Consider the following 23,272-nt stretch of genomic DNA (forward strand, 5'->3'; position numbering starts at 1 on the left):
GTCGCGGGCACTAGGCCTACCCACACAAGTGAGGTATCATTTTTATCGGGAGACTTGGGGGAACACAGAATAGCAAAACAAGTGTTATTGCCCCTTATCTTTCTCTACATTTTTTCCTTCCAAATATAAGAGAGTGTGTAAAAAAGACGTCTATTTGAGAAATGCCCTGCAATTCACATGCTAGTATGGGCACCTCGGAATTCAGCGATGTGCAAATAACCACTGCTCCTCAAAACCTTATCTTGATCCCATTTTGGAAATGCAAAGGTTTTCTTGATACCTCTTTTTCACTCTTCATATTTCAGCAAATGAATTGCTGTATACCCAGTATAGAATGAAAACCAGCTGCAGGGTGCAGCTTATTTATTGGCTCTGGGTACCTAGGGTTCTTGATGAACCTACAAGCCCTTTATATCCCCGCAACCAGAAGAGTCCAGCAGACAAAACGGTATATTGCTTTCAGAAATCTGACATCGCAGGAAAAAGTTACAGAGTAAAACATAAAGAAAAATGGCTGTTGTTTTCAGCTCAATTTCAATATTTTTTTATTTCAGCTGTTATTTTCTGTAGGAAAACCTTGTAGGATCTACACAAATGACCCCTTGCTGAATTCAGAATTTTGTCTAGTTTTCAGAAATGTTTAGCATTCCGGGATCCAGCATTGGTTTCACACCCATTCCTGTCACTAACTGGAAGGAGGCTGAAAGCACCAAATTTAGTAGAAATGGGGTATGTCCCAGTAAAATGCCAAATTTGTGTTGAAACATTCGGTTTTCTGATTCAAGTCTGCCCGTTCCTGAAAGGTGGGAAGATAGTGATTTCAGCACCAGAAACCCTTGGTTGATGGCATTTTCAGGGAAAAAACCACAAGCCTTCTTCGGCAGCCCTTCTTTCCCATTTTTTTGGAAAAAACAAAATTTTCACTGTATTTTGGCTATTTTCTTGGTCTCCTCCAGGGGAAACCACCAACTCTGGGTACCATTAGAATCCCTAGGATGTTGGAAAAAAAGGACGCAAATTTGGCGTGGTTAGCTTATGTGGACAAAAGTTATGAAGCCCTAAGCGCGAACTACCCCAAATAGCCAAAAAAGGGCTCAGCACTGGGGGGGGAAAGGCCCAGCAGCTGAGGGGTTAAAGGGAGGGGGCTGTATAGTAATCTAACCTAAAGTATTACGGTTACCAATGCTCACTGAATAGAATGTAGAATGCAGGCTGAGGTAGCATGTAGTGACTTTCAGTTGCCTCCTGCTCTTAAGGTGGCTAGGACATTTCTTTATATGCTGTACATTTCTATAAAACCCTTTTGAATCATTTCCCTGCGTGACCACCTCTCAATACTACACTCCCTCAAATACATTCAATAAAACACACTTATGTAAAGTGTAAAAATATGCACACTTCAAGTAGCTTCCACCCAGCCTATCCAAAGTCTTGAAGGAGTCTGCAGTGAGGATTTGACATCTTTGTGATAGGTGGATTAGATAAAATCAGCAAATGCTCCATAGCTTCTCTGTGATTTGGAGTGACATCAAGTTTCGTAGTCCATTTTGTTGCATTGAACGGCAAATCTTTTACCAGTAGCCAAACTTTAAACTACCAACATCCCTCCAGGACATCACTACGGCCTTTGAGGCAGTGAGCAATCTTTCTTTTTTTCTGGGAATCAAATTTCAAGAGAACTTATGCCATCTCTCAAGAGGAACAGTGGGTGGAGATAATGGTATCGGGAGTGTGGCCAAAAACATTTTTCGAAGAGGTCATTTTATCCACAGACCTGGTAAAAATATTCATGAGAGCTCAACCAAGTATTGACTCTCCAACTGGGTTAATACCAGACAAAGAGGAAGACAGAGTCTGTCTTTTTGACAAGTTATCTGGAAAATGTAAGCAAATTAATAACTTGAAAAATCTTATTTTTCATTCAATTATTTCACCCTACAGCTACTAGGAGGAGATGCTCCTTCTTAATCCCTACGAAAAGATAGAAACAGAGCTAAGCATATTGTAAATATTCACCATTACTACATCCCTGCTCGTGTGTATCTGTGTGAACGTCATCACCCACTAAAAGGCCCATGAACTAACATATGTAGAAATGATCATACTACGAAGGTTACTGCATGATGCTAAAGACATGAGAGTAGAATAGCTTAGCATTGATTTCCTTTTGTCTCAGCACCTTTGGCCAACATTTATGAGTTCATTTAAAAATACACTCTTGCCTAGTAGAAGTTGAGTGTAACTTATGCTAATTCCAGTTTTATCCCCGATATCTACCTCCAGGTTGGCCATGCTACATAAAAACACTTTACTTTCCACAGTGCTGTAAGTCACATGGAAGAACATCCCTAATATCGGACTCAAATGTTATTGATGCAAGGATGTTTTTACACTGACTTCAAGCCCACTTAGGGTAAAATATATAATGTGCTGGGCTTCGATTTGCTATGTATGAAATGCAGAGGAAACATTACGCGGTGATATCTGTTTTAGTGGTTCCATGAACTAAAATTCCATGCTTTTTCACGCCTATGTGTCACTTTCCAGAAATCGTCGTTCAAGGAGGGCTAGGTGGGGCACAGTCTGGCAGCTCCAGTGGCCTGGGAATATAAACTTGAACACTGGTTCAAAGCTTTCAAAATAGTGACTACATACAGGTGTTTTTGTTCTAACAAACCATAAAAACAGAAAATATACCCAAGACATGTAGCTTTCTAGGTAGTGAGACCATAATAGCCATCTGAAAAAGTAGCAGCACCTTTGACACAGTATTCATCTATAAACCATTAAAACTGCTTTGAGTCCCAACAACTGTGGAGCCAAGGGGCATAACGAAACGTGTAGGGACCCCCCCCAACAAACTACATGGAGCCCCCCCCTTCCCGGCCCACCACCTACCACTTTTGTTGAGGGGGCTCCCTAGAGTTCGGGGTTCCCCACCACCACCGGGACTGGGGGTGCTTATGTCACACCACTGGTGGAGCCCATCTCTGTCTCTCTACCCTAATGCTCAAGATCACTGTTCCAAAGTTAAACTTATATGAAGTTAAATGTATGCAAACCGGGGAAGACATCAGGAACATAAAATCCTACATACCTAATTTGCTCGGATTAAACCATGAAATGATAAATCTCAGGTGAATGCCCAGTCCCATCATTTCTGACTTGCCTAAGTGAATCTTGTAGGCAGGCAGAAGGCCAATAGCCAGCAGAGAGAAGTGCTTGTTTGCGCAAATGCAGGAATCTCCCAAAAACATTTATATCTGCACTGATTCGAAAAATCAGTCTGTAAAAGTCACAACAAAAAGGGCCCCCATCATGTTAAGGGAACAGGAACACTGTGGTTGTACTTAGATGGGAGCCAGGTCCGGTGATCTTAACCTACAGGATAGGGAATGAAGAAAACATTTGGCAAAACCTATTGGCCAGACACTGTATTTTCCTGAAGGATCAATATGTTGAGTCTCTGCCTTTGGTATTGTGCAGATTATTTGTTCAGGTTTGATGCCGAAATTTGCAGTAACTCTACGGATAGGATATATTTGAATCATTTATTCAAACCAAGCCATTTAAGTGAGCGCAAATCTCTTGTATTTTGTGTGGAACCAGTTAGTAATTTTGATTTCACCTTGTCTGCTTTCTTACTTGATAATTAAATGAGCATTGTACGTGTTATAATGTTACTTTACCAACAAAGGAGCAGAACATAGCCACCAAAATGTGGGCAAACCGTTATATTTTGGGCAATACATTATTCTTTTTTGTTAAGTCTGGCCTAGGCATAGCTTGTCGCCAGGTTCATAATTTCCCAAAAAAATCCTAATAAAATGCATAACTCATACTTTCGTTCTACCCTTTTCGTCCATTGGTCTGTTCAAATGTGATTCATATGTTGCTATCATCCAGCACAGAGTACTACAAAGGGCGAGTGGTCAGCCTACTTCATTCACTGGCTGTTTTGCATTGTGTGCGATGGCATTCTGTCTCATAACGAGCACAGCCAACTGGAAAGTAATACGCTTAAGTACAGCAAAAGGAGGGAATGCGCTGCTACTCCATTAACTAAATGTTATTTTTATATATTTTTACAATTTTAGTATATCGCGTGGTTGCAACAAAAATAATCAACATTTAAAAAATATACGTTTGTCAAAGCAGAGCCTATTGCTTTGCCAATGCCAGTTCTGTATTTTGTAGTAAAAAGGGACGTGCTGTGTAAAAGGCAAACTGTACACACGTTGCAACGCTTCCCATGGCCAGCAGACGTCAGTGCTGCACAAACTGAAAGTTTCTTATGGGTTGGATATACTATAAAAACACCTGTGCAGACTCGAAGGCTGTTGAATGCGAAACTGTCTGGACTGCGTCATGCTGCTGGCTTCAACGCTGAGTCACGAAACAAGCTATCCTTTCTTACGGTACAAAACATACTGCAGTGCACACGCTCTGCAGCGAAAGAGAACCTACATATTTTATTATCTTAATAACCAAACGGGAGCTGCCTTATCTTCGGTTTTCCCCACAGCACAGGTTAGTAACCCTCTGTTTACATCCCGCTGCGCAGCCCGCGCGGGAACCACCAGCACCCACCTGGTTCCTTCAGAACTGTCAGGACAGACTTCCCACTGGCGTCCTCGGAGTAGGTGAATCTCATTACACAATCATTTTCCGTTTTGTAAACGCATTGAACCGCCTCTTCGTCAACTGTGTCTGGAAAAAAACGAAAACAAGTACATGCCTTAGACCTCTGCAGTGTAATTCGTGGCACGGCGCCAGCATTCGTAATAAATGAATACGAAAATCTGGCAGCCGAAAGTCAAATTACAGAATTTTCATAGTGTCATATTGCTCTGGCTAATGTTATTGCTACTCAGCAGTTTTTGAATGGTGGGGGCGTTTAGGACTTGAGAAGAAACTTGATTTGCGCAGGGTATTTTTTGGAACAGTGCTGCTCTGGGGAGCTCGAACTCCCTTTAGGCGAGTAAGCTTTTCCTGTTGGTACATATGGAGCGCATTAGGCAAAGGTTGAAGGCTTGAAATACTCAAGATGTTAACGCTCTGAAGGAAAAAACGCATCACGGTAAACCTCTCGGCCCGCGCTCCACAAGCAGGCGGGAGGAGAGGAAATGCGTGTTTGTTTAGATTCCCTGATGCAAAGGGCGGAATAGCTGTTTGTCCTCTGGCCAGCACAATACATGCCCTCTGCAAATTCTTTTCGGGTTTGGTTACGTTTAGTGGTAGATTTCCCAATTACTAAGCACAGCAAAATAAATCTAAACAATGCTCGTACACTTTGACACAGACTAGGCAGAACGTATCTCCTCGCCTGCTAACATTTATGTACGACTCCTGTATATCACTGACCACTCTTCCACAGCTAAGCTGATGACACTCATTCCATCACTGGATTGAAAAGTTTGCGGTCTTCAGCATCATTCCAGTTTTCTTTGAGGGATGCCAGGGAAGTGTGAGTGGCCACTGGCTCAAACTGAATGCTGGGAAGAAAACGGTAGTTAGTGGTGGTTGGCCGGATAGGGAATGACTCACTGACCTGGGACCGTGGTCTGTCCGTATCTCATCTAGGGGTGCATTTGAGCCTTATTGTGATTCCCTAATGTGTCTTTCTTCCTTTGGTCCTATTTTTTCGATTCGAAGATTTAAAAGGACCGGCATCGGAGGCCACAACTTTTCATTTCTTAGCCCTCCTTACAGAAATGTGTTCCTCTCGTTTGTGCTTCGGCTCGGTTCTGTTTTGTTGCGGCTAGGACCACCTCACTCAGCACCATGAAACCGTTTGGTGTATGAGTGGTAATTATGACATTAAACATACCATATCGCCCACATTGTTAAATTATGTAACAACGATATGGTATGTTTAAAGCTTGGTTTTATGCTCTAGTTGCTTATGCATTTGTTAAAGTATGCATTAGCTTACAAAATGGACTAGCCAATAAAGAATAAATCAATGAACCAATAATGGTTTTGATCTTACAGTCTCTTACCTCAACATCTCCTGTTCAAGCACCGAATAGATCAATTCTTTTTTTTATCACCTTGTTTGTTTGAAAGCCCACGTAAAATGTGCAGATAGTCCTGACAATGTGATACTAGTGACAACAAGTAGACCTACATCTGGGCTAGATATAAGCAAAGTCCTATGGTTATGAAAGGCACTTAATATCACCACCAATTCACAGAAACATAGGCTTCTAATGCAGTAAGTGGCGTTCTGCAATATTTTATCTACCAAAATGTCCCTTTGTGTGGTACTCACCGAGAACCTCCACCGTCACAATCTCATCCTTGCAGAGTTTTTGGCAGGTGTTATTGTCAGCCAGTCTGCCTGAGCTGAACAGGCGGCACTCAATGCAATCCCTACAAGCAGAAAAATAGACAGAACAAACTATTAGCCATGGTTTGGGCCACAAAGATCCCAATGTGAGACCCACACAGTACACCTATCTCAGCAAGCCTTTGATTTATTGGGTATGTCTGGGAGCGCTCTAAGGGGCTGGAAATGATGCCTGTGTTCCCATATCCACGAGGGATACTACGGAAGATTGGTAACTAATTCTACAGTGCTGAAAACTAAACAATGGCCAAAGGGCCAGTTTGGAGCTATGGAGCTCTGATGCAGATGTAGCTGATCTCATTTTTACTAATGTGAATACTGTTCTATAATTCTTTTACAGTTTATTCTGTTCAACCTAGAAAAAAAGTGTCATGGTGCTGAGAATTATCACAAGGCTTGTGGTTTTCTCTCTATTTTTCTACGGGCATGTTTTAAAACTCTCCTCTGCCACATATCAAACATTCAAATAGTGACATTGTAAACAAGCATTGGCAATACCAGTATGTCTGGATTAGCAATAGAACTGCCTTTTATGTCATTTAGGGGTTTAGGCACTCATTACGTCATGTATACCCTCTGTCACTAATCTTTGCACTCGTGCATCCTGTCACCTATTCATCCATCCATCCATTGACTCATTCTTGCAATCACCCTCAGACACAATCACAATAAAAAAACACACAGACGAGGGAGGCGGGGCCAACCAACATGGCCGATCGAACGTGAGCTCCGTCGGCTCCATCTAGTTTCCCCTGGGCCCGATGCAGTGAGGCGGTGGGGAGGTGTTGATGAACCCCCCCTCCCCGGGACGGGGATCGGCCGCGGGTCCCTGGGAGAGGCGAAACTCGGCGATATTGCCGCTGGAGAGAGGGGCGACGCCCGGCGGGGCACCGTGTGTTGGCCCTGTGGTGAGACGTGGCCCTGCTGACCCGCGCTGGACGAGCAGAAGCCGGCCGGCGCCAGAGAGGGGCCATTGCCCCGAGGTGGAGGACTGGCGGTGCGAGACCCGAGGATGGGGGGAGAGTGACGCCCCCGACGCCAGAGACACAGATGAGCAGCGGTGGGCCATGGGGAAAGGACCACACCCAGCCACGACAAGGGCGAGGTGAGCAGGGGGAAGGCATCCCCTTCTACATGCGGGGAGGCCCAGTTTGAGAGAAGCGGCTGGAGCATGCGGAGGCCCCCCACCCGCTAGAAGATATAAAGCGACAACAGGAGGGTTCCCCCCAGATGGGTGGCGGTAATTAACACCTGAAACATTCTCTTGGCTGAGGTGGCGAAGCTGTGCATTTTGGGTCAGAGGAAGACTATTGGAGGCGATTTTGAGAGGCACTGAGCGGTAAAGCCTCCTCTACAAGAGACTCAGAGAAAGTAAAGCTTGCAGAGGCGAATGCAGGCCCCGACGGGCAGGTCGTTGTCACTGAGGGCGGGCCCACAACGGAGGGAGTGGGCCGACCGAGGAGAGAAGACATAGCTTTGAGACAAGGGAGAGGGGGACATCCCTGCCCCTCCCCCCAAGAGGTGTGGCGCAACGGAAGGGCGAAGACCCAGAGGGGGGCCCCTGCAGTGAAGGAGTGTAAAAGCTGAGAAGAGGGCGAGACCCCCATGTTAACACCGGGGCCGGGCCCTTAACAGTTTCATATGCCACAATGCAAAATCCAGGCCAATCAGGTCTCCAGCTATTTCACGCCGGCTAGAGTGGAGAGTTCTGACCAGACACAGGGTGAGGAGATGGCGCTTACAAAGGAGGACTTCTTGTCCTCTCTCCGTGCCTTTAAAACCGAGTTGCGTGAAGAGCTCACAACAGATATCAGAGCGACACTAGAGGCCTTCCAGACGGATGTTAATGGGAAGCTAGCCGCCCTCCAAACAGATGTGGACTCAGTGGGGGCCCGCACACTGGACTTGGAAACGCACATACAGAACTTACAACAGAAAGTGATCCCAGTGGAGACTGATCTCGCAAATGTAAAATCGCAACTACACCTCACCATAATGAAGTGCGAGGACTTGGAAAATCGCGCACGCCGAGATAACATACGGGTGAGAGGCCTGGAGGAGGGAGCAGAGGGGCCCGACCTAGAGGCCTTTGTGGTGGGGCTGTTTTCCTCACTACTGGGAGAGGAGCAAGCGGAGGTACAAGTGGAACAAGTGCACCATGTGGGAAGCAAAATACTGGGCGACGGGAGGAGACCAAGAGATGTTCTTGCTAAATTAAGCTCATTTAAAGTGAAGGAACAGATACTTCTAAGGGTGAGACACCAGGACCCCATCTCCTTCCAAGGTGCGCAATGCTCACTCTTCCAGGATATAGCGCCAGAAACTTTAGCCCGACGTCAACAGTTCCGACCAGTGACGGAGGCGCTGAGAGAGAAGAAGATAAAATATCGATGGACCTTCCCCTTTGGTGTAGCGTTTGAACTCCATAATAAAGAGTGCCATTTCTCAACGGTGGATGCGGCAGCCGCTGCACTGGGCCTAGAGGCTAGAGGAGAGAGGGGTGCTACCGACTGTGGGGCGGGAGAGGGGCAAGGAGGAGATGCCCCCCCCCCGTTTCGGCGGACCAATGGAAACAACAGAGGAGAGGTAGAAAGACTCCTAGAAAATGAAGCCATGTGGTAAGCCGGTACCGACTCGGACGGGGGTTGGCCCCCCGGTTGTTCTATAGAGACGGGGGAGGTTCCCCCCCCCTCGTCGGGAGGGGGTGGAGCGGATCTGCTCGCCCCGGATCCTGGTGTTGCTTGCTACCCGAGCATACTTTATCTCTGCTAAGCACCGGGGGTCCGAGGCCCCAGCCTTTGAGATGCCCGTGGGTGTGATTGGGCCTGGGGGAAGAAATGAGACGGAATTGGATCATGGCCACGACATGATGACTGTAAGACACTTGGCGGTTATGTGCTGCCAGGATAATGTCTGTATTTCTTTTAGGAAATGTTTTTTCAAGTTGTTTGATGTTTACCATCCGTGTCACGGTGCAAGGAGCCAGGAGAAAGCGTCACAGCTGATAGAGTATTCCTGGAGAGGGGGGGTGAGAAACACGATGAGGAGCACTGGAGATTTTACTGGGAGTCTGGGTGAGAACACTGATGCTACACAGAGATAATGCTGGAACTACTAACATGGAACGTGAAGGGCCTCAACTCCCCCAATAAACGGTCACAATTGAAAAAATACCTTGAGGAGCATAGGTATGACATAGTGGCCCTACAAGAAACACATTTGAAGAGGGGGGAGGGACACCGTCTTCGTCACAAACACTATTCTCAAATTGCCCTAGCATCAGCTCCCACAAAACACTGTGGGGTGGCGTTACTATTTAGCAGATCAGTCCACTTTAAGGAAACAGGGTCCAAGAAAGATAAGGAGGGATGATTTCTGATATTGAAAGGCAGCCTGGACGGGAAACTCTGTACGATAGCTACTGTCTATACTCCTAACAGTGGTCAAACCCAATATCTGTTACAATTCCTGAGCGAGCTAGAGGACTTTGCGGAGGGCAAAGTTGTCCTGATGGGGGACTTCAATCTGGTGTGGGACTCAACATTAGACACAACGCACCCACAGAGATCACAAACGAGTGCTTTTGCCAAATCAGTGAAAGCCTCCTTACGACGTCTGGGGCTGTTTGACTCCTGGAGGGCCCTGAAACCCGTGGAGAGGGATTAAACCTTCTTTTCACACACTCATCGCTCATACTCAAGGATTGACTATGTGTTTTTGAGCAAACCACTGCGACAGATCCTTACGACAGTAGCTATTAATCCAATTGTTATCTCAGACCACGCTCCGGTGGTGGTAGTTTTAAATTGGTCACTAGCACGCAAACCATCCAAGCGCTGGTACTTTCCAGAGGTGATTACCCGGGACGCAACATCTCGCAAAGATCTGCGATCAGCGATTATGGAATACTTCCAACTTAATGGGTCGGGTGATACTGACCCCCACACTCTCTGGGACGCCTTTAAGGCGGTTATAAGAGGTAAATGCATTACGCTTGCAGCTGCCATGCACAGGTTAAAGATTAAAGACCAACTCCTTTTGGAAAGCAAACTAAGGGTGGCTGAACGAGAACATAAATCATCCCCGTCCTGGTAAGCTCAAAGGAAAGTGGCGACCCTCAAGGGTAAACCACAGGCTATCTATACGAATAGGGCAGAGATTACACTGTTGAGATTGCGAAAAGCCCACTACGACAAGGGCAATAAAATTGGCACCTCCTTAGCTAGACAGCTGCGAGTCCAACAAGCCAGCGACTACATTGAGCAGGTCAAAGACGAGCACGGGGAACACTTCACTGAAGAGGGAAAGGTGAGGGCATTTAGACAATTCTATGAGCGTCTTTATCAATCGGACCACCCACCCGCCCACGCCCAAGAGACCTATTTGCGCTCAATCCACCTACCACAGGTCTACCAGGAGACGAATGACATGCTAGAGGCACCCTTTACAGCGGAGGAAGTACAGGCGGCCATCAATGCCCTTCCCCTGCATAAGGCTCCGGGTCCTGATGGTTTTACAGCCCTTTTTTATAAGACCTTCGGGGCAGAACTAGCGTGCCAACTCACAACTCTATTCAATTATATACGGGGAGGGGTGCGGTGTCCACGTCCATGGGGGAGGCCCTGATAACTCTCATACCCAAGGACGGAAAGAACCCTCAACTCTGTGCATCATTCAGGCCCATTGCTCTGCTGAACCTAGATGCCAAATTATACTCTAAAAACCTGGCGCAGAGGCTGGAGGATGTGATGCCGGAGCTGATACATCCAGACCAGTCTGGCTTTATTAAAGGTCGCTAGACTCATGACAACTTAAGGCGTGTCATACACTTAATGGAAAAGGTACAAAAGAAAAAGGTCCCGGCACTCTTATTGGCTTTAGACGCTGAAAAGGCATTTGACAGGGTTGAGTGGTCCTTTCTAGTAGCAACCATAAGACGGTTTGGATTTGGGGAACAGTTTATTTCCATGGTGATGAGCAACTATGCCTGCCCCAGATCCCGGGTGGTGGTCAATGGGGTAGCTTCTGAATTCTTCGAGCTATCCCGAGGCACGAGGCAGGGATGCCCCTTTTCCCCCCTGCTCTTTATGCTCAGTGTTGAGCCCTTGGCGACGCGGGTGAGGGGGTGCGCGGAGTTCCCAGGCATTACATCTGGTGAAGACTCCCATAAGATTTCTCTATTCGCAGACGATATTTTATTATTTGTCACTGAGCCCCATACTTCCCTCTCAGCCATAAAAGAAGAATTGTCTCGGTTTGAACAAGTTGCGGGGTTCAAGGTGAACACGGGGAAGTCCTATCTCCTAAACCTGACACTGCCCGAGGGTGTGATGACCCAGATAGCCTCCATGACCCCATTCACTTGGGCCAAGAAAGATATTACTTACTTAGGCATTCAGATTGTTCCCCAGGTGGCTGGGTTGTTTAGAGAAAACTACCCCCCTTTGATTAGGTCTCTACGAGATGACTTCCCCGTTATGGATATCCTGGCTAGGGCGCATCAATAGTGTTAAAATGACTGTGCTCCCATGATTACTATACCTCTTTCAGATCCTCCCCATTGCGATCACGCCAGATTTCTTTGCGGAGACTCGAACGTTTTTCACTAAATTTATTTGGCCGGATACTAGAGCTAGGGTCTCATACAAAATACTGACACGCCCCAGAGAGAGGGGAGGGTTGGTGCTCCCATATCTCCTGCTATATTATAGAGCAGCACAACCGCGCGTACTAGCTGAGTGGTCCCTCCGAGAGTCAGATAAGATTTGGCTGCACATGGACAGAGCGGTGACAGGCAAGACCTTGTGGGATATTCCATGGAAACCCAAGGGGGCACGACCACCAAACGCATACCTTAGCACACCCACCGCCACCACCCTCAGAGTGTGGGACAGAGTTACTAAACTCCATGGGCTTACGTCCTTTCCCTCACCACACACCCCTATCCACCTTAACAAAGCATTCCCACCAGGGGAACTACCGGGACCATTTGATCGATGGAGAGAAGGGGGCTGCTTATGCATTGCAGACCTATACCATGGAAACCAATTTAGGACCTTCAATAATTGCTGTAAGGATTTCCAACTCCCACAATCTGAACATTACCATTATACACAGCTAGTGCACTGGGTCACACAGCCACATATAAAGGAAGCAGCTACCAGGGATCTTCTACCAGTAGAGAGATTTGTGCAAAGGGGAGGAGCGACAAAAGGCAGTATCTCAATGCTATACTCCATATTAGCTACAGCACAAATAGCACCAACCCCTCGACACATCCCTTTTTGGGAGAAAACCTTGGGTGTCTCGGTGGAGGAGGAGCAATGGCGCTATCTTTACCACGACATACACAAGCACAACCGCTCCATGGCAGCTAGAGAGGCCCACTATAAATTACTCTATAATTGGTACCTGTATCCTGAGAAACTTAAGAAGCTTTATCCCCAGGTATCAGATCGATGCTGGAGGGGCTGTGGCCTGGTGGGAGACTTTAAACACATATGGTGGGACTGCACATCGATCCGCCCCTATTGGAATGAAATTCTCTCTCATTTGAAAGAGATGCTGGGATATCCCATCCCGACCCGATGGAACATGCTCTCCTGGGCCTTCGAGCCCAGGAATTACAGCATCAAACATACGGGGACCGGACTATCATGTGGCTGGATTTGGGGCCGGCAAAGACAACTCTAGCTTCTTTCTGGATAAAAGCGGACCCACCGCCTATAACTCTGTGGCTCACGCGATTATGGAAAAGCCTTGCCATGGAGCGTCTGGTTGATAAAGGAGAGGGTACACGTAGCAGTTTTGATTACATATGGGACCCCCTGGTCAGGTTCCTTTCCAGGGGACTTCCCCTCACTACTTGTAGCCCCAAACTAAGGGCCTTGCACCTCTTCCATATATAGGAACCGGAGTCTGAGACGGGGGAGACTAGGGAGGACCCCACATAGTCCAGAGACGGGGAAACGCAACCACCGACTTCTCTTAGCTACTCTTAATTTGACTAGAGACGGATGGCTTGTTATATGTTAACTTGTTTAATGTCAATTTTTATTATGTTTCATGTATGGTACGAGCTGGCTATACTTACGACCTTGCATGATGATAAATGTCCCTCAAGATAGAGTATTCTTGGTGCACAATGTAACACTACTCTAGCGGAGGACAAAAGACAAAAGAAATGGAGCTGTATGGAATAGTCTAAGATGTTTCTAGATTAAGTATGCTTGTACTGTATTATAAAATGTCAATAAAAAGATTACAAAAAAAAAAAAACACACAGACTCAACAACAAATAAACGATAAATTAAAACAATACAAGTAGAAAAAACATGCTACTGTCTAAACATAGTGGGTATATGCGGGTATACACCAATCAAGCCTATAGCTGTTATCATTGGCTTGACAGCATAACCAACTTAGGCCTACCGTACTGAGTGTAAGCTTGGCCACATGGCAAACATTAGGTCTACAGTCATAAAATTGAAAATGTATACACAATTACAGTTACCAAAGCAAAATCCCTTTGCTTCTAGCATGGCTTAGCACAAATGCTCACAGATCAAACTTTCTATATCCATGGTTTATCACATGGGGTAGCCAACACCAAAACCATTGCCTAGTATGGTATACCTGTCTTTAGGGCTACATTTAGAGTAATAACAATCCCCCCTTAAATTCCTCTTAACTTAAATATATGCTTTTGACAATCCATAAACAAGGGCTACTGTCTTTATCATAACTCTTCATATTAAATTTTGTCACAGTACGTCTGGCGACACCTGAGCTGTCAAGTCAGACCTAAAAAATACCTGTTCAAAAAGTTCCAGGACATTTTCAGCAGTTGTTTTTTAATGAATAGGTCTGTGATTTTTTTAAGGCATCCCACGAAAGCAACCAAAACATATCTTTTGAAATTAAGTTATACCATTGAACTCAAACATTAGCTGACCAAATCACATTTGTATACACCAGTTCAATGTTGTCATTTTATATATGAAAGAGTTTGCCTTCCAAACAATATTTTCTTTTGATGAAAAAATTAAGGCAATGTGAAAAATTATCACCAAACAGGTTGACCTGTTTTTCATGAGTATTTAGCAATTTGCATTTTATAGTGTGCTCCCACAACATAGCAAGAGACTTACATTCAGAAATCACTATGTCAACATGCAAAGCTTCATGTGGGCACAGTACTACAAACCTTTTGGTGCCACAAGCGTCAGGACAAGTGGGGCACTTCTCACACGTCTCCCCAAAAGCTCCTGGCTCCACACACTGGCATCTTCCACATACACAGTTGCCCCTGTCACTGCACATCTGTCCATCGACTGACACACAGCTGTCGGTTTCTGTTGAGCAGTTGCAGTTGTCTCCAATGTAGCCCACGTGGCATTTGCATTCCCCACAGTGGCACTCTCCATGACCTTGTGTCAGGACAAAACAAAATAGTAGTTTAAGCGAAGTATCAGTAAAGCATTAAAGTGTTTTCTTATGGCCATTTCAATGTATTTTGGTAATAACTTGGAACTTCACATTTAAACTGTATTAATATAGTCTTATATCTCACTGTAGCATGCTACACCAGTGATTAAAGGCCTGCTCCAGCATTAACCCCTTCTGTGCCCAGGACGTAATGGTTACGTCCTGAGGCACAGTGCTTGTGTGCCCAGGACGTAACCATTACGTCCTGGGCACAGAGCCCAAAGGGAGCGCTAGCGCTCCCTCTGTGGGGTTCCCCCCCCCACCCCCACCAAGGCAGGGATGGAAGGGGGAGCCCTTCCCCTTCCACCCCTGATCCCCCCACCCTCCCTGTGACGTCAGCGCACGATCGCGCGCTGATTGTCACAAGGCCTCCTTCCATCGCGCTGGAACCTCAGCTTCCAGCGCGATCGGAAGAGAAATGCAAAGCATTTCTCCTCCGATCACGTGGAGGAGGCCCGGAGAGGCTTCAAAGGGAAGGAAATGTATTTCCTTCCCTTTGAAGTCTCTCTCAGCGTTTTAGCAGCCGGATTGCAAGCAATCCGCCTGCTAGAACGCCGACTAGACACCAGAGTTTTTTTGTTTTTGGTAGGAAATTGACATGAGGGAGCGACCCCTTGGGCAAGGGTCGATCACGTGGAGGAGGCCCGGAGTGGCTTCAAAGGGAAGGAAATGTATGTCCTTCCCTTTGAAGTCTCTCTCAGCATTTTAGCAGCCGGGTTGCAAGCAATTTAAAGGCCTTTTCTTCCCCCCCTGTGGCAGATACCTCTAGGCACCAGGGATAATTTTTTTGTTTGTTTTTGTTTTGTATTTTTGAGGTGGGGAGCGACCCCTTAGGCAAGGCCCCTCCCCTAGGGGACAAATTATATTTAGGCCATTTCTGCCCCCTTGGGGGCAGATTGGCCTATTTTTATGAGGCCAATCTGCCCCCAAGGGGGGCAGAAACCACTAGACACCAGGGAGTTTTTTTTCCTGCGAATTTCACGCAAGGGGAGCAACCCCTTGGGGCAAGGGCCGCTCCCAGGGGGGGGCATTTTTTTTAAAGGCCTTTTCTGCCCCCCCGGGGGCAGATCAACCTAAAATTAGGCCGATCTGCCCCGGGGGGGGGGGGGGGGGTGGAGGGGGGGGCAGAAACCTCTAGGCACCAGGGCTAATTTTTTTGTTGTTGTTTTGTATTTTTGAGGTGGGGAGCGACCCCTTAGGCAAGGGTCGCTCCCTTGGGGGCAGATTGGCCTATTTTTATGAGGCCAATCTGGCCCCAAGAGGGACAGAAACCACTAGACACCAGGAAGTTTTGTTTTTTTCCGCGAATTTCATGCAAGGGGAGCGACCCCTTAGGCAAGGGTCGGTCCCCTGGGGGGCAAATTTATTTTAGGCCATTTATGCCCCCCTGGGGGGCAGATCAGCCTATTTTAATTGGGCCGATCTGCCCCCAAGGGGGGAAGAAACCACTAGGCACCGGGGATTTTGTTGTTGTTGTTGTTTTACAGATGGGGAGCGACCCCTTAGGCAAGGGTCGCTCTCCTGGAGGGGCAAATTGTATTTAGGCCATTTCTGCCCCCTTTGAGGGCAGATCGGCCGATTTTAGGCCAATCTGCCCCCAAGGGGGGCAGAAACCACTAGGCACCGGGGATCTTTTTTTTTTTGCGCCAACGTCACGCAAGGGGAGCGACCCCATAGGCAAGGGTCGCTCCCCGGGGGGGCAAATTTATTTTAGGCCATTTCTGTCCCCCCCGGGGGCAGATCGGCCTATTGTCATTAGGCCGATGGAGGCATAAACCTCTTGGCGCCAGGGCAAATTTTTTTGGGGTGTTTTTTTTTTTGTTTTGTTTGTTTTTTTAGAGATGTTGAGCGACCCATTAGGCAAGGGTCGCTCCCCTTGGGGGAAAATTGTATTTAGACCATTTCTGCCCCCCTTGGGGGAAAATCGGCCCATTTTAGGTCAATGGGGGCAGAAACAACTAGGCACCGGGGATCTTTTTTTTTTTGCGCCAATGTCACGCAGGGGGAGCGACCCCGTAGGCAAGGGTCGCTCCCCGGTGGTTGGGGGGAGCAAATTTATTTTAGGCCATTTCTGCCCCCCTGGGGCCGGCTGAGCTACAGGCCAAAATCCACAGGTAGGCACTTTGTAAAAAAACACCTGTTTTCTATGAAAAAATGTGCTGTGTCCACGTTGTGTTTTGGGGCATTTCCTTTCGTGGGCGCTAGGCATACCCACACAAGTGAGGTACCATTTTTATCGGGAGACCTGGGGGAACACAGAATAGCCAAACAAGTGTTATTGCCCCTTGACTTTCTCTAAATGTTATCCTTCTAAATGTAAGGCAGTGTGTAAAAAAAGTCTATTTGAGAAATGCCCTGTAATTCACATGCTAGTATGGGCACCCCGGAATTCAGAGATGTGCAAATAACCACTGCTTCTCAACACCTTATCTTGTGGCCATTTTGGAAATACAAAGGTTTTCTTGATACCTATTTTTCACTTTTTATATTTCAGCAAATGAATTGCTGTATACCCGGTATAGAATAAAAACCCATTGCAAGGTGCAGCTCATTTATTGGCTCTGGGTACCTAGAGTTCTTGATGAACCTACAAACCCTAGATATCCCCGCAACCAGAAGAGTCCAGCTGACGTAACGGTATATTGCTTTAAAAAATCAGATATCGCAGGAAAAAGTTAGAGTAAAACGTGGAGAAAAATGGCAGTTTTTTTACCTCAATTTCAATATTTTTCTTTATTTCAGCTGTTATTTTCTGTAGGAAACACTTGTAGGATGTACACAAATGACCCCTTGCTGAATTCAGAATTTTGTCTACTTTTCAGAAATGTTTAGCTTTCTGGGATCCAGCATTGGTTTCTCACCCATTTTGGTTACTAACTGGAAGAAGGCTGAAAGCACAAAAAATAGTAAAAATAGGGTATGTCCCAGTAAAATGTCAAAATTGTACTGAAAAATTGGGTTTTCCAATTCAAGTCTGCCTGTTCCTGAAAGCTGGGAAGATGGTGATCTTGCCACCGCAAAACCTTTGTTGATGCCATTTTCAGGGAAAAAACCACGAGCTGCCTTCTGCAGCCCTTTTTCCCCATTTTTTTGAAAAAAACAAAATTTTCACTGTATTTTGGCTAATTTCTTGGTCTCCTTCAGGGGAACCCACAAAGTCTGGGTACCTCTAGAATCCCTAGGATGTTGGAAAAAAAGGACGTAAATTTGGCGTGGGTAGCTTATGTGAACAAAAAGTTATGAGGGCCTAAGCACGAACTACCCCAAATAGCCAAAAAAAGGCTCGGCACAGGAGGGGGAAAAGGCCTGGCAGCGAATGGGTTAAGGGCTACAACAAGGGAGCAGGCCTTTAATTGCTGGTAAATACTGGTACAGAAAGCTATAAATCCATTAGAACATTCTGCCCCAAGGGGGCAGAATGTCGTAATTAAAAAGAAGTGTCTCCTTGGAGACTTAGGAGGCTGAGACAACCTGCCTCTGAAGCCTTTGTTCCACAGCACTTGCTGCGACTGTTCGACAGTTACAGCCCAAGCTATGGCCACAGCAGTTCAGTGTTGGACATACACAGCAACAGCTGTGACAGAAGCCTGCAGCCAGCCCCTGATTCTCCCTGGGCTTGGCTAAGCTGCTTTTACTTGTTCAACCAATCCTGGGAGTCCAAGGAACTGACAGGAATACTTGCCTCCCACCTTCCAAGGATCTAAATGGCACTGAGCTATGGCAAGAGGAAGGGAAAAAGCTTGTGTCAGCAATGGTCAATAGTATCTGCCTCTCTCTTCCCCTATCCAATACACATATCCTGGAGAGACAGAAGAAAGAGATGCATAGGCTGTGCAGTGCGACATTGTAAGGATGAGAGCAACTTTTATAGGCCGCTGCTGCTCTTTTGTCTTTAATCGATCTCTCATCATTCTTAAGTTCTGATAAAAGTTTGCCCCAAATAAGGGGTTAGTGAGCCATATTTACAGGTGTGATGGTGATATGCACCACAAGGTCGAAAACTGAGTGCTTTGTAAATGTTACTAGATCCCCAAGATGGCAATAAAGGACTAGTTACTCTCAATGTATTTTTTATATTTTAACTAAATTTTGGGACAGTTAGCTTCAGATGTTTTTTTGTTTCAAACGGGGAAGTATTGATTGAAAACAGTATCTTAAATAATGGCTTAAACTGTTTAGCTGACTGTAGAAGAAACACGAAAAAATAAATTATTAATTTAAGAACATATAATTTTTAGGATAAAACATCCTTGCTCTGTTAAAAACAAATTGATTTTGTGAAGCATGTGAGATTGACAAAGCTGTTCACTGCAATGTGCTCGCAATAACTGGAATTAGAATGCTCTGGTTTTCTTTAGGTTTCATAAATATCAATCTAATTAAACAATGGGCAACTGCAAAGCTAAGAAGTGCGGCTTGGTGCTGTTATAAAGATGAAACCCATATTTCACAGGGAAATGTGACCAAACATACACTTCTATCTATATACATATGTATAAATGTATGTACATACACCTATAGATATAAATTACAGAGTGGCAATCACCACTGTACTAATAATGTGGTCACTGTTTCCACAGGAAGAGCTTTAGTTGTTTCTTTAATAACTTTGGCACTGTTCCATGAACTCTCAAAAAACCTTTCAAAACAAAAGTTCATCCAAATCAGCTGTCTTGGAAAATTTTGTGGTAATCCTTCAAGTGGGGGCAGAGAACAAGGCGGAGTTCCAAAACGTCGTTTTTCCAGGTTAATCTCCATAGGAAATATTGAGAAGTGATACCAAAAATTTGCCTGAACAGAATTACATCAAAATTAGCAGAAAATCCGAATTTTACTTGGAAAACATGCTCTTCATTATTTGATGCAAATCTGTTTGGCCGTTTGATACATTTGCATTTAAACAAGTGTTTGTGGTGGTCATGAAGGGGTTAATAATATAGTGATATCTGGGTGGTGGATGCTGCAGTAGTCCTGTGGAATCCTCATTTTAAGAAGTAGAGTGAACTGATTAGTTAAGAGGGTTTTTTTCTTGTTAAAACACTGATCATACCAGGACTGCGAGACCGAGCGATCTGATTGGCTGGCAGTAACATGAAGAAGAATGTTGTGGCTTGGGAGTTGGTCTCATGTGTCCTGAAGCAAAGGTTTAACAAACATATAACTGGGTGCTGTAGGAGTACCCTTCACCCCTAATACTTCTGTGCCCCCAGGGGCCAAAATAAAAATATATTTTTTATAATTGATGTATATAGCATGCTGGACTCCCACAGGAGGCATGGTACCGCAAGTCCATGCAAACTTCAATAAGTGAAGCTTGCGAGGTCTCACAGTACCACAGGAGGCTTTCAACCTGCGGTACCGTGGGACTCCAGCAGGAGCCTTGGGTGTGACCAAGCAGATTTCAACAAATGAAGCTTGCGTGCTCTTTCAGTACCACGGATGGCCCTTCAGCGGTGGAATTGCAGAAGTACTGTGAAAACAAATCAAAAATATAAAAACGAAGACAATGTGGGGTGGAGTCACTGTGAATAACGCAAGAAATTCACTGAAAAAAAACAAGTGATGATATAGCTGAGTATTGTAATAAGATCTTACTTTACATTGATAAAACCTCACAAAGGCACTGTAACACCACAGGTTAAAGTGATGTTACAATTAGGCAAGGTAATAATATAAAAATTTAAGTTTAAGAACAACTAGAAAATAAAAGTCACCGGTAATACTGAGACAACTGTAACTAGAACCCCACCACGCACTTCTTATGACCTCACATATTACATCACCCATGTCATGTTAAATCCCATAATTGAGAATATCACTGATTACAGCTCAAATTGCTTTGGTGGCATCACTTTTCACATCAATGGTGACTTCAACCAGCCAATAAGACAGTTTGCTATCAGCTTTTCATACTTTAAGATATTTAGAAAGATTCATGTCAACCCATTTTTTTCATAACATCTACTGTATCCTTTTGCCACAAGCAGAACAAGCATTATATAAAGAGTATCTGTGAAATCACTCACACTAAGTAGATGTTATGTTCTATTTTTTTTTGGAATTGAGATGCATAATAAATATAAGGGCTCTGTAGACATTAATGAGATCAGCAACTTATTAAACCTTGAATACAATTCAACAACAGTTAATTATTTACCCTAATGCCTGTTAAATCATCAACTGAATTATAATTTTAATAGAGCAGCTTCACTTCTGTATGTTAGCCAATTACGAGACACCACCAGGCCTTATGGATAACCCTCCATGGTATGTAAAACTACCCTACACATGTTCCTGATGCTTGGGAGGTTCTTTGGTCCTTTCCACAGGTAGTGGCAGTGTGACAATCTTTGGCCTCAGTCACGGCTCAGGTCTGCGGGGGTCACCAGAGCAGCCTGATTCCTTTGTCGATGGCCTCGACCAGACCACACCTCTTGCTTGGTCCATGTGGCCCCCCTGGTATTCAGGTTCACCTTTCTCCTATGCATAGGGTTTCAGCCCGATCAGCATGGCAGCAATCTTTACTGTAGGTCCACCAGTCATACAGAGTCGCTGGGTTGATACCCCACACAGGCTATGGCCATATCAGCATGGCAGCCCCACCTAGCATACGAGGTTGCCGACTTTAAACTGCGCACAGACTATGGCCTCATTGGCACACCAGTAATGTTCAAAGCCGCCTCACCTGGTATACGGGGTTGCTGACTTCAAACTGCACATAGGCGGTGACTGGGAGAATAGCAGGTCTTGGTCCCCAGTCCTGGTCACAGGCGGAAGTCTTGCAGAGTTTTTACTTAACATACAGACTGGCTGCTTGACAATTTTTGACTTCCTAAACGCCCCTTCTTATAGCCCATTTCCAGACACCAAATGTGATTTAGAGTATGAGTCTTTGACGTTTATGTTAGAGGCTTGTTTCCTTTTGAAGTGCCCTCTTCTCTGTCTGTTCTCTCTTCCTCCAGAAAGCAGTCTGTTACAGCAGGAGTGACTCCAAATCTGATAGCCCCACAACACAGGCCATGAGAGTGACTAGAGGTTCACAGACCTGGATGTCAGCAACAGTGATCTGTGCATCAAAAGGCTATCCAAAGGCCTCTGTGCTACTCTTTATGATTCTCTTAACAGACCCATCTCCTTCCTGAGATGTGTCCAGGCCCCTCCCCAGTGATCTCTAAGAGCACCCCTTGAGGTGTACTGGAGAGCCTGGCTCTCCCTTACTCTAGTGTGTCCCACCCTGCTTACAGGAATGCAGCAATAGGCACATCTGTCTGAGGAAATTCCACTACCTCCTCTCTCATGTTTCTCCTTTCAGCCTTGGATCTCCCTAAATGGAATCCAGAGCTTACAATGTATTGTACCACTCACAGGCACGCATACACCCAGCACATGCATGTAATATGCACCCACTGCACAGTACAGCATTATCCCTGTATTGTACCATTCACAGGCGCGCGCGCACACACACACTACATGTATACTATACACTCACTGTGTAGCACTACACACACAACCGATATATGCCAAGAGAAATTTGAGGATATAGCAGCAGGACTTTAAAGAGCGATCCTGTAGGCCTCTCTCCAGTGACACATGTAAAATGGGTCTGTTGATTCCTACTGATCACTACATGGAATGTGGCACTTGTGCTGCTTAGCTCTCGGCAAAGGTAGTAGCCTTTCGCCACTATGAGGGTAGCGCTTTGAGAGCCCCTCCTGGTCCAAAAGGACAACAATCGGTGAGGCAGTCCTATGTCATTGCACAGGCACATGATCCATGTGCATCCATGACAACAAATATCAGCATTAGGGCTGCAGATGTCATTACAGTTTGGGCACTCGGAGTGTGCACATCCATTTTCATCCAAACACCAGCTTTATAATCCATGGCAAATGTCTGCATCTCCTCTAGAGATCGAGCATGTTCAGCTAAAAAGTTTCACATGGAGCTGAGCTTTTATGTTCTTCAACACTTCCGAGTTTGTTACCACAAATTGGCAGAACATACACTGTGCGTATTTGCAACTTCAAAGCCTACAGCTTGTAGTTATGATATCTATTTCATTTTTATATAAGATTTTATTAATTTTTTGCATAATATGATAGCATAAAACAGCTGTTGCAATGTATACATTTGATTCTTCACCCCCAGGTATTCTTGAATTATATATTCTAACAATTTGACATATTTTTTATCATATGGATAGAGCACATTTGACCACTATTCCATTATGTCATTCCAACAATGACATTGCTCACTGAGAGTCCACATTACAGATCCATGTTTCGTATAATTCATCCAACGCACAACTCCACCTTCTCCTCTTTCAATGCCCAATGTCTGACATGAATTGCTTCACCAAAGCATCGGGGAACTGAACCCTAGAATCAGGGCACTACAAGTTTGTGGCCTGTTAGTAACCTGATATGGCTGCCT

General features: G+C 45.4%; 1 protein-coding gene across 2 annotated transcripts in view; it reads right to left on the reverse strand.

The window, feature by feature from the left end:
* Window positions 1-23,272, reverse strand: part of ITGB5 (integrin subunit beta 5) — a 626,222-nt gene that overhangs the window by 42,473 nt on the left and 560,477 nt on the right. For both annotated transcript variants that reach the window (XM_069224638.1, XM_069224637.1), the window contains exons 11-13: window positions 14,559-14,781; window positions 6,275-6,375; window positions 4,591-4,710 (exon numbers count right to left, since the gene is read on the reverse strand). In XM_069224638.1, coding sequence (XP_069080739.1) covers window positions 4,591-4,710; window positions 6,275-6,375; window positions 14,559-14,781 — 444 coding nt within the window. The remainder of the gene's footprint in view (window positions 1-4,590; window positions 4,711-6,274; window positions 6,376-14,558; window positions 14,782-23,272) is intronic.

The sequence above is a fragment of the Pleurodeles waltl genome, chromosome 3_1, assembly GCF_031143425.1.
Source record: "Pleurodeles waltl isolate 20211129_DDA chromosome 3_1, aPleWal1.hap1.20221129, whole genome shotgun sequence".
NCBI classification, from domain to species: Eukaryota; Metazoa; Chordata; class Amphibia; order Caudata; family Salamandridae; genus Pleurodeles; species Pleurodeles waltl.